This window comes from Anser anser (assembly GCF_964211835.1).
Source record: "Anser anser genome assembly, chromosome: 1".
Classification (NCBI taxonomy): Eukaryota; Metazoa; Chordata; class Aves; order Anseriformes; family Anatidae; genus Anser; species Anser anser.
In genome coordinates this window covers 84,289,194-84,301,851 of record NC_139720.1, presented here as the reverse complement: position 1 = coordinate 84,301,851, position 12,658 = coordinate 84,289,194, and the positions used below count along the sequence as shown (strand labels likewise).

Here is a 12,658-nt window from a genome sequence, read left to right as displayed (position 1 = left end):
AAATGTCAGACTTCCTGTCTCTCTGTAAACATCACTCGTTGGTGTCCTACACTTTTAAAACATTCTCTTGGAATTCTTCTAACACTTCAAAGGTTACATGCTGTTCAAATGTTGGTTAATCTATTTAAACATATTTAAACTTATTAAAAATTCATTTAATCTTTCTATGCAGAAAGTGCAGGTCAGTTGTCTAAAACTAAAGCTGATTGAGGTTACAATGCAGTAGTTCTAGTGTTCTGAAATAGTGGTACCTACCTGAGATTTATACTGTCCTTAAATGAAGGAAAGGTGAGTAAAGGAGGTGGAGAAGGTGGTTTAGGTCCTGCTTGACGAACCTGATCTCCTTCTATGACCAAGTGACGCACTTGGTGGATGAGGGGAAGGCTGTGGATGTGGTCTACCTTGACTTCAGTAAGGCTTTTGACACCGTTTCCCACAGCATTCTCCTCAAGAAACTGACTGCTCGTGGCTTGGACTGGCGTACGCTTCGTTGGGTTAAAAACTGGCTGGATGGCCGGGCCCAAAGAGTTGTGGTGAATGGAGCCAAATCCAGTTGGAGGCCGGTTACTAGTGGAGTCCCACAGGGCTCAGTGCTGGGGCCGGTCCTCTTTAATATCTTTATCGATGATCTGGATGAGGGGATCGAGTGCACCCTCAGTAAGTTTGCAGATGACACCAAGTTAGGTGCGTGTGTCGATCTGCTCGAGGGCAGGAAGGCTCTGCAGGAGGATCTGGATAGGCTGGAGCGATGGGCTGAGGTCAACTGCATGAAGTTCAACAAGGCCAAGTGCCGGGTCCTGCACCTGGGGCGCAACAACCCCAAGCAGCGCTACAGGCTGGGAGATGAGTGGTTGGAAATCTGCCTGGCAGAGAAGGACCTGGGAGTATTGGTTGATAGTCGGCTGAATATGAGCCAGCACTGTGCTCAGGTGGCCAAGAAGGCCAACAGCATCCTGGCTGGCATAAGAAGCAGTGTGGCCAGCAGGTCTAGGGAGGTGATTGTCCCCCTGTACTCGGCTCTGGTGAGGCCGCACCTCGAGTACTGTGTTCAGTTTTGGGCCCCTCACTACAAGAAGGACATGGAAGTGCTCGAGAGAGTCCAGAGAAGGGCAACGAAGCTGGTGAGGAGTCTGGAGAACAAGTCTTACGAGGAGCGGCTGAGGGAGCTGGGGTTGTTTAGCCTGGAGAAGAGGAGGCTCAGGGGTGACCTTATTGTTCTCTATAGGTACCTTAAAGGAGGCTGTAGAGAGGTGGGGGTTGGTCTATTCTCCCACGTGCCTGGTGACAGGACGAGGGGGAATGGGCTAAAGTTGCACCAGGGGAGGTTTAGGTTGGATATTAGGAAGAACTTCTTTACTGAAAGGGTTGTTAGGCATTGGAATGGGCTGCCCAGGGAGGTGGTTGAGTCACGATCCCTGGAGGTCTTTAAAAGACGTTTAGATGTAGCCCTTAGTGATATGGTTTAGTGGAGGTCTTGTTAGTGTCAGGACAAAGATTGGACTAGATGATCTTGGAGGTCTCTTCCAACCTAGACGATTCTGTGATTCTGTGAGAAAAGAACAAAAAGAAATGAGGGGCTTTTGTTTTGGTAACCTTTCACTAGTGACTAGTTAAAGAAACAGTTATGAACAGCAATTTGCTTCTACCGCTTAATTCTAGTTCTGGTGCACTTGATTTGTTGGACTCCAGAAATCTGCTTTGGGAAGAACTTCATCCTACTCCCGTCTTCCTTCGATCTGTCCCCTTATAGGCAACTGAATGAGGACAGTGTTAGGGAAAAACAAACTACAGAGTAAAGGAGAAAATGAAACGCAGGGACTTGATATGCAGAGCAGTGACTACCTGCATTGGCTTTGGTGTCGGTGAAAGGACTTATAACTACATCTTCATATCAGTATCAGCAATATTAGAAAAAGTAATCTCTGAATGGCCATGTGTTCTTTATTTTGAAGTATTCAGAGGTGGTGTATCAATGCTTCTAGCTTCCACTTTGATGTTTTTGTTTCCTTTTTTCTACTATGAAGCAGTAAGGGTCACAGTAGGAAGAGAAGTAGCCCTTATTAGTGGTAATTGTTTCATGATTGTCCTTCTCATATTCCCACATGTTCGTCAGGCATGTACATGGAAAGTATTAAATTGTACTACTTTAGCCTTCCAGGAAAAGCCAGTGAGTACAGAGACCTCATTACTGTGCTTCATGAGATGGCAATTACCAGTAGCGTGGTTTACAAATGGGGGTTAAAGAGGTCTATTGTTCTGGTGGATTGCAGTGGATCGAAGATCTTGTGCTCCCCTGATCTGGTAAGCCTGGACTGCATGGCTCTGCGTGGATGTACCAGATCAAATTTGGAGGCAAGAATGCCTATTTTATAGACAGGCTTCATGAAATGCAATAATACATTGCTTGTTGAATTCAACTAGTTGCCCAGAGTGTTGCAGCAGACCAGACTGGAGTCTGTTTTTACAGCGTAGTTTTCTGAGTGAATTTTACTGCTGCTGCTGGCCACTTTTTGAATAGACCCGTAGTGTTAAGAGCTGCTTTGGTGTGGAACATTATGACCCAGGTGTTAACATTGCATCTGCAGGTGCAGAGCTTCTCTTCTTATGTAGCTATCAAGTGTTTTTTTTTTTTTCCCCCCATTCCAAAAGGAAGCTGTTGCTGCTTATATTTTCAGTGTAGGCACTTAAATGATACCCATCACTGCTAGTTGGTGACAACATTGCAAGACTTTAGACATCTATCTCTAAAGGATGGGCTGTCTGTGATAACAGGAGGGGATCTGCAGCTCCTGAGCCTCTTGATACGTAAATCAAAACCAGCTGTTAATCCTTTCTCATGTTCCTGTAGAAGTAGTCTATCAGAACTAAAATCAGTATTAAAAAAATCAGTAAAATCAGTATAAAATCTTCTATTCCTTATTTGCCAGTTTTTCAAGTGTGGCTTTATGTAAATAATACATTATTGTAGAAAAGTAAGTCTTTAAAAATGATGGCAGTTTACCTTTTGTACTTTCTGTAGTATGAGAAATAATCTGTACCTAGTATTATATATATTGTCAGTGTGGATGCACCACACTTCCACCAGTTTGGATTTTTCTTTGTTGCAGTTTTTTGACCTTTCAGTTGTCCACAGGGTTTATAAGTTAGAGTGGATCCTGCAAATGATCTGGAATAGAGTAACTAGATCTCTACCTGTAACAAAACAGGAAATATTTGATGCCTAGACCTGTCTGTCCACTTCAGGAGGTCAGTACTGGTTTGACACTACCCAGTTCTTCATTCTCCACCACTGGTCCCAGTCTTCCCACACTGTCACTGCGAGCTTCATTCAGTAATTCTGACCACAGCATGCAATCTCACCACCACTCCATAGGTGTGATGGTTTGTACTCTTTTGTAAGAAAAGCTAATGCTTGAGAAACTAAGCCCCAACCCCAAAAAAGCCTACCCTTAAAATAAAAAAGAAGTCTTGAGAGAAATCAGCAGATCCCTGTTCTCCAGCCCTTGGTACTGTGTCTGGGAAAACTGCAGGAGAGCTTGAGGTCAACGTAATGCTGTTGCAGAAGCTGATGGTATGTTAGCCCTCAAACAGAGCTGCTGCATGGGCATGTTGGGAAGATGCTTGCGTGTCAGCATGGTTCTCTAGCACTTTTCCAGCCATAGCAATCGGATGGGGGAACCCAAGCCAGTTTTGATAACACTGCTCCGAAATCTCAGTTATTCTGAATAGCATTGTTCTTGGTACGTAATTGATGGTACAGGAGAGGATTTGATGACCTAGGCATTCTTCGCTTTTCTATTACCTGTTTTACTGTAATGCTGATACAGCTTTTCCTGTGGTGGAAGAGAGTTGAAACTTGAAAAATAAGACCTGGTGTTCCCCTAGGAGGCTTCAGGAGCAAACTGATAAATAGGGTAAGTGGTATCTCAAAACATCCAAACAGTTTTTCTTAAGGTTTGTTGTTTAAATGAGGAGAGAAAAACAAAAGAACAACAACAAAAACTAACATTTTAAGTTTTCTATTTCTGATCTTTCAGTCCTTCCAATACCTACATTGACTCTAGCTTTATTTTTAACACTGACATTCCTGCAAATGTTTGTATTTATTGAGAAATGGGAGGATTTGGCTACAGAGAATACCTTACTGGACATTTTCTTTCATATCCTCTTTCCTTTGGTGTCTGCAGAACTGGGCTTTCCATATGGACGCCAGATATCATTATCAAAGCCTCTCCTATTTGCCTTCATGTTTTGAATAAATTAGCATTAATATTGGGCCAATATTGTGGAAATAAATTATGGCACAAAAGCTAGTGTAGACAAAAATCTAAAAGATGAATAGCTACTAAAATGAACATCATAAGCAGAAGAGGGACTAAAATGATTAATGTTAGTGTTGACACCCCAGGTCTTAAAATAAGCTGATTGACTCTTCTATAAACTGCAATAACTATGACTTTCAAAAAAGGTGTGAAAAGAGGCATAAAAATGTTGTGAAATTTGGCAGCCATCTTAGAGTGCAGCACCATACTGATTAAAGGAGGGTATTTTGTATGCTGCCAAGGCCTTTTTGGTTATATTTGTTTCTGTTTAGATTCCTGTGATGCCTAAGAAACTAAAGCTCATTTGGATAAATACAAAGGTTTAAAATATTATACCACCTTTTCCTGACACCTTACAAGGTGGCCAGGAGGAAGTTAATGCCTCCTTAATTGCTTTGAAAAGTAACTATTTGAAGGCTTTATGTGGAGACTTGATTCAGTATTCTGACTTGCCATTAGACTTTAACTTTCTGCCAGAAGTCTTATTTCACTAAGGCATTTAAGTTTGGGGAGAAGAGGGAAGCTAACTTTTTTTTTTACTTTTTTTTTAAACCCTGTAATGAAACTACTGGTTTTAACACCTTTCTTCCATTTTTAATGGGATCAGTTAGTTGAATGAAGTCAGTGATGACAGGAATTGTAGCTTCAGGTGGGTTTTGCGCATCGGGTTTTGCACATCATGGTTATAAGATAAATAGAACCCTATTCCTTTGACTAAGAACTGTTTAGCTTTGCATAGCACTGAAAAACCGTCAAACCATCTCTTTTTCTGACCTTTCTGTGGTATCTGTATACTTTCACTACATAAGTTTTAGGACTCTAAGTACTTAAAAGACAAAATATTTGAATTTGGTTTTTAGGTGGTAGAAGTATGAGGCTTCTTATAAGCTCACCTGAAATGTAACCACCCTAAAATGACTACTGAGTTATACAGTTTTTACTCCTTCACTGTGAAGCTTACTTTTTGGCAAGTTACCCACTTTCTGGATAGCCATTGTATGATGTCATATTTGATGTTTTAATTCTGCTTCTGTGGAAAGTCAGCCAATTCCTACACTCTCATCATACAGTTCTATACAGGGCTGTGTATAAAGCATGGGATTCAAAGCAATGCTATGTTACAAATTATTAATATAACAAAAACATCATTTGAAACAGGGTCGTTTTTTATTGATTTTCAGTATTTCACTATGAATTTCACTATGAAAGACAAAAGGGGGGGGAGCAAGGATGTTTGTGAAAGTGCTAGTCTGTTACTAAGTGTCTGGTTTCAAGTTGGATGTATATGTGCTTGAAGAAATGCCATGACTGAAGTTTCTTTCTTCTAGTAAGTGTGAAGAAAACACCTAACTTTGGTATTTGGTCTTTAAAAAACGTTGGTCTGTAAGTGGAGAAGAGCTGAAAGGATACAGGATTTGAATTGCAAAGGCCCTCTGGTATGGTCATTGGAGCCCTTCTCAGTACATGAGCTTGCTTTTTCATAAGAATTCCTGGAACAAGAAAAGCACCTGGAGCAGTCCCAGTGTATGTAAGCAGGGACCCAATGTACGTCATCTTCCACTTAGACACGACTAGTTCCCTGAAAGTCTGTGGATCTTCTTGTTACTGTATGTTTTTTTGTTTTTGTTTGTTTGTTTGCTTTTTTGTCACAAAGGTAAGCTGTACTTTTCAAAACATACCTGGGTATGGCTTTTAACCTTGTAATATTTCTTCAGTGCCAACTTGAATATTGGGAAGTAGAGAAATCTGAAAAGACTTTTCACAGTTTAATGAGCAATGGAAAGCTTTGAAGGTGGGAGGGCAGAACGGCCTTTAGTCCTGGCTTCTAGCTCTAGCTGTTCCTGTTAATTCTCTCTATATGTCCACAGTTGTGCAAGATTCTCACCTTTGTGTTGTCGCATGTGACCAGTTTGGTTATAGTCTGTATGACTATGTATGTTGCTGTATGTCACTGAATATGGCAACTTCCAGTGTTCACAAGGAGTTGCTAAATGTGACAATGTCTGATACTTTTTTTTTTTTTTTTTAAGTATGATTGTATGCTATTAGTGCATAATAAGCCTTTGGAATTGCTCAAACAAGAGCTTTCCCGTCATTTTCTCTGTGTGATTCTGAGGTTTCAGTTTGGAAGATCATAGGATCATTGATGTTGGAAAAGACCTCCAAGGTCATCTAGTCCAGGACCAGGGAGGTGATCGTCCCCCTGTACTCAGCTCTGGTGAGGCCACACCTTGAGTACTGTGTTCAGCTTTGGGCCCCTCACTACAAGAAGGACATCGAGGCCCTGGAATGTGCCCGGAGAACAGCTACGAAGCTGGTGCAGGGCCTGGAGCACAAGTCCTGTGAGGAGCGGCTGAGGGAACTGGGGTTGTTTAGTCTGGGGAAGAGGAGGCTGAGGGGAGACCTTAGTGCTCTCTACAACTACCTGGAAGGAACTTGTGGGGAGCTGGGGGTCAGCCTCTTCTCACAGGTCAGCAGTGATAGGACTAGAGGGAATGGTCTCAAGTTGTGCCAGGGGAGGTTTAGGTTGGAAATTAGGAGACATTTCTTCTCAGAAAGAGTAGTCAGGCATTGGAAGGTTGCCCAGGAAGGTGAATGTTTCAGTGATGTAGGAATTCAAGTTTTTTGCTTTCATATAATCTTAGCTTTAAGTTTCTCACACCTGGATCATAAGCATGCACTTAACTGAATGCTCTCCTTTAAAGCAGAAGCAGGATACAGAACTACACTTCTGTTCTGTTTTGCAGGACCTTCAAGGGAAGATAACTTTGTTTTGTGGCCAGATGTATTTCATGTCTGGAGATGAGTTTTTTAGAATAGTTCACAACACAAGTAATGGATCTAGTTTAGGAGCTGGTGGCTTTCATGAACTTCAAGTAAATCATGATTCTGTATTTGATCACTTCAGACGTTTAACAAAATTAAAACTGAATACTTTCTAGAATATCACTTAAAACAAATACGGAGGTCACTAGTTGCTTTAATATTCATGATTTCTGCAGTGAAGATGCAGCACTATCTGAATTAACTTGCTGTGTCACAAGCACTATGCTCTTATATAATATAATTAGTATATTTTAAAGAATAACTTGAAGTCAATCCACAACAAAAACAAAACAAAAACCCACAAAGCTAAAGAAGTCAAAATAAATTCCTTTTTCAAGGAGAATCATTCAGTAATGGAGTAATTTTTCCTTTACCAAATGCCGTATGATGAACTTTTGAGGCTATTTTGACTTGCACTTCTGTATTTAACTTTTCATTTGTTTATATAAATTTTTCTACAATTGCAGTTGGTTAAAGTTTGTCAGTCAACTTTGTGTGTGTGTGTATATATGTATATATAGGTAAGACACTTATTTGGAAATCTGGCCAGATATTCTCCCTCAAGTGCTACAAATGGAAATTGACTTTTAAAGGGATGGTGCAGGTAGGTGGGCAAAAAGTTAAAATATTTTTGCTATAGTGTATCCTGAGGCGTTTTTCAAATCTTGCTGTTTTTAAAGGTGAACATCAGTCTTTGTAATACAAACCTACTGGGAGATTAACCTTGAAAGTAGTCAAAGTACTCAGAATTAATGTTATCCTATTTCACTTTAACCAGTAAATTGACATTTTAATCCTCTACTTTGGACTAATGAAGGCCAGTTCTGAAACAAACCCTTAAAACAAACCTGAGAGCAGTGTACAAGTCCTAACATTTCAAGCAGATTACTTTTTGTTGTTGTTGTTTTATACCAACAGAGTATAATACCATAATGCTGTTTGCTTCTTTACTGTTTGTTTATAGTTTTTCAAAATATAGTAAGTGTAATGAGGCAGGCAAGAAATTTTTGCCCAGATTCTTTCTAGTTTTTATACATTTCAGAACCCTCCTTTCCTTTTTTGGAGAACATGGGTACACTTAATTTGCAAATAAAATAACTCTGCAGGTAGCTTTAATAATATTTTAAACTGAAGCATTTTAGCCATGCTTCACAAAAGTAGCTTACACTTCAGGAAGAAAAGTTGACAGTCTTCTATGTACGTGTGCCTGATATGTGTTTCTGAATTGTTGGGAACTCCTTGGAGAAAACATGGCAAAGTCCAACAAAAAACTTCAACCTGTTACTAGCAGATTTTTACATTAGAGGTTTATGGCATTTCTAGTCCTAATAGGGACTGTTATTGTAGAGTACAATACCAAATAATTACGTCCATAAAGTAGTAATCTTTTTTCTCCAACTAGTTCCAGTGGCAAGGGACTACTTAATCTTGCTGATGGTCTTTCTAGAGAGATTGTTTAGGGAACGACTTTCTGCAAGTGCCAGATTATTTCCTCCATACTTGCTATATGTTGCATTAGAAGCTTTTCAGTGTCCTGAGACTGTCTGTTAAAACTGGCTGTGATAGATGTACCAGACCAATACAATTCTCTCTGTGAGGCCCTTGCCCAGCATTAATAAGATGGACAAAAAAGTGCATGGCTGTTAGAGTGTGACGTTCTCATGTTGTGTAGTAATGCTATGATTTTTGGACTGCCGATCAGGAGTTGCAGTCTTAAAGTATAAAGAGTTCACGTAAAGCAAAGAAAATACAGATGTGAAAATTGCAACTCTGTTCTGTGTTGCAATCCTGGAAAAATTATATTATGTGTTTTATTTTCTCTTTCTGTAGAGTGATGAATCCGATATTGTAGTCTTGGGACACAGTGTGACAGTGTCTCAGCATGGTCTTTATGCTCTTGCATTTCTTAATGTAAGAAATACGCTTGCTAAGCTTTCTAAAAATGTATCTATTTTCTTTGAAAGGTATGCTCTGTTTTACAACCGCTTGAAGAGCATTGAGGAAAATGAAGGTGGTCTTGATAAATTTTCAAAAAGTTACAAAACCTTTGGAGTTAACCAATTTGTGGATGGTGGAGTATATTGCAAAGAGTGGGCACCAGGAGCAGAAGCAGTGTTTCTCACAGGTGACTTCAGTAAGTATTTTTAGGAGTATTGCCTCTTTCCTGCACTGTGTTTTAGATCGATATCCTTTCACTTAGACAATGTTGTAGCAACGACAAAATTTCTAATAATAAAAATGTATGTTATGAGTTGCTGGTGTAATGACATTTAGTAACTTAAACTAATAATCTTTTACTCCATATTGCACTAACTTAAGAACATGTGTGTTTCTACTGTATGGTCAGTATTATGTGCATCTATTTTTATACCCATAAAGTGATCACTTCTCTAAAGGCCCTAGCCTGATCACTCTGCAGCTTTAGGTTGAATGTGTCTAAACTACCTGGGGTTCTTCCTGAAGGTCTACTGTTAGGCTTCTATGAAACTGCATGCAGGGAAAAAGAAAATAACAGTGGAGTAACTTGATTTATCTTCTTTGACTTGTCTAACAGCAGTGTTGTGTAAGGACCAAGGCCCTTCGTGATTCCCACTAATCATGAGAGTCTAGAAAAGTCCTGCAAGAAAATGGTAACCTAAAATCATAAATGAACATAGTCATGAAAAAGTAGGTGGTGTTCCCTTTTGAGGGAAGAGGAAAGAATGTTGGTGGCAGCATTACAGTGGAGGAACTGTATTGCATGGTCTGAGAACTTAAGAGACATTGATTCCACTTACTTAAAACTTGAGACAAAAATAGCAATTTCGTCATTTTTCAGAAGACTAGCTACACTCAAGTGACTCATGTTACGCAAACTCCTAAATGCAAGTTGGATGCATTTTTGTTCTTAAATCCTGCAATACTAATTCCACTTTCTCTTTTATTTCTGTGTGCTTATATAACTTTAAAAAGGTAAGACTCTTTACATATGCCATTAGCTGTAGTATGTAGTGGTTCTTTTTAAAGTACTACGGTTAAGCTTCTGTAAAATGTGTGCAGTTGCAAAGAAATGGATTACTGTTTTTTTTCAGATCCATTAATATTTTTAATGATTCATAGTACTAGGTGTTAGCACTGTTTTATCCATAGTCTCGAGACACACTTGTAAACAGAGTAACCAAAAGAAACAGTTAAATATTCAAATTATGATTTAGTTACCAGGCATCAGTCAAACTGTACCTATTTTAATTCTCTGTATTTTTATTTTTTTTCTTTTAAGAATTTGATTTGAGGGTCCGTGTCACCTATTCACTGTAGTAACCTGAGTATGTAGACAACAATTATTTTTAGAAAAAAAAATAATAATGCAGAAGACTAACAGAAAAGTTAGTGCAACGCTACTTTCAGCCATGTCTTGTTTGATACGATTTAACCTACTGAATGACAAGGTAGCTTTCCTTCAAATAGTCCTTGTCTTTTAATTGGAATGGATGTTGATAAAATAGGTTGATGTAGTACTTGAATTTTAATATAGGAGTCAGATACATGCTGTGATTCCAAAACTGAGTAAGGAATCATGAATGTAGTTAGATTACAGTACCCAAATTACAGTGGTGCTAGATATCAGTATTGGCTGTAAGACAGCTAGAGGAGGGTATTTTAAAAGTTAAGCTTTACATGTATAAACACACAAAAAATGTTCCTTTCCCCTTCTCTACTGTCTGCAATACCACCCCATCATCTACACCGTAAGATTCTTTTATGTGATGGGGGTAATAGGTTAAATTACTCAACACAAGTCAAGATTAAATGCATTTATTTTAAATATGTAACTTACTGGTTAGCTATTTTAAAAACAGACTTTTAATTAAATTAATGCCTAAGATTTACAAAGAGGGTATAACTTATTTTGGCTTGGAGTGGGGGGTGGAGCGAAGTACCTGTATACCAGAATGATAGCTAATAACTGAGATGGTTTTCTTTAAAAACCAACCAACAAAAACAAAACAAACAAACAAAAACCAACAACAAAAAACACAACAACTAAAAAAACACTACTACTACATTTAAAAATACTTCATGCAATACATCACATGAAGAAGAAGTTTAGGACTAATATCTTGGAATAGTTTTATCTAGATGTTAATGAAATGTGGTAGTAAGAAGTCAAAAGAATAAAAATAAATTCATTTTAATGTGGAAAAAAACTGCATTTGACCTATATATCATATTCGTCATCAGTCATAGTAAAGTATTCATTCCCAAAGGGGAAGATAATGTACTCAGAAAGCCTAGAGGAATGGAAGATTGTCATTCAATTCATATGTGCTTTAATAATATTCTGATGAGAAATTGGGTTGCAAAATCCTAAGATTTAGAATCAGGTTGCTACAGATGCGTTTAATTAAAATTGAATCCCTTTAACCTTTCTTTAAGTTTTTGAACCGGTTAAAGTCTCAAACTAAATTTATGATCATATCATATTTAAATTGAATATCAGGATTACTTTTAATAAGAATTTTTTTTATAAAAGCTCAGGTTTATAAGGAGAGAACTAATTCAGCCACTGGGGGAAGGAGGGGGTTGAAATGTTACAAGGAAGGAAATGTCAAACTTGAAATGACAGCAGCTGTTCAGTTTTAAACTGAAATATAATGGTATATAATATTAAAGAGTTAATTCATGCTATGTTTTAAGTTCTGTTGTGGATAGATGGATAACAGTGTTTTCTCAGTCATTTACTTAATCTAGTATTGTGTGAGTTTCTTTTAGGTGTTTGGTTGAAAGAGGAGGGGAAAAACAAAATACTAAATGCTACTTAATCTGATAAGATAATGATGTTTGAGGATAAAAAAACTAGTGAAAATTATAATGGCATGTGCAGGCTGTGTTACAGAGAACTTAATTATGAATTCTGAAAGAATTTTAAGTTGATAGTTCATAAGCACGGTTGATAATGACTTCATTAAGATAAACATGAATAACTTGTTTATTATATGCATTTGTAAGACTGAGGCTTTACACTCTTTTGAATTATTTTTATGCCTTATAATAGGCAATAAAAGCTTTGACATTAAGATCTTTCACCCCAAATTATGGGTGGTGGTGTCTTTTTGCTATCTCCTGAGGCACTTGTAATGAATGAACTTCATTAGAAGATAGTTTTTGGTATCATTGTGTCTTCTGGAAAAAAAAAAAAAAAGAATAGCATACAAATCTGTATTTGGATTGGAGAATGAAAAATATAAATTCAAGAAAATGCCAATATTTACGGAACTCCTTTTTGTCTGCTCTTCAAAACTTCATAACTGGAGATCAAGACACTACACCTGTTAGTAGTCAAGTACATTGTTTTTACTCTGTCTGAAAAGTATTAAATGAACATTTTAAAACATTAAGTTTTGTCAATCAGTACTTCTTGCATCTCAGTAAATGAAGTGTGTGAGGCAATTAGTCAGCTGAATTTCTGATATAGACGCAGTATCAATGTTATAGCTACCTTAAAAGCTCTGTAATAACACTCGGTATTT

At 38.1% G+C, this 12,658-nt stretch overlaps 1 protein-coding gene across 11 annotated transcripts in view; it reads left to right on the top strand.

Moving 5' to 3' along the window:
• The window catches only part of GBE1 (1,4-alpha-glucan branching enzyme 1), a 186,635-nt gene that overhangs the window by 40,751 nt on the left and 133,226 nt on the right, over window positions 1-12,658 (top strand). For 5 of the 11 annotated variants that reach the window (XM_083802245.1, XM_083802246.1, XM_083802253.1 and 2 more), the window contains one exon: window positions 9,113-9,282. The exons of the other annotated variants lie outside the window; for them this stretch is intronic. In XM_083802245.1, coding sequence (XP_083658371.1) covers window positions 9,113-9,282 — 170 coding nt within the window. The remainder of the gene's footprint in view (window positions 1-9,112; window positions 9,283-12,658) is intronic. 11 annotated transcript variants of the gene reach the window in all.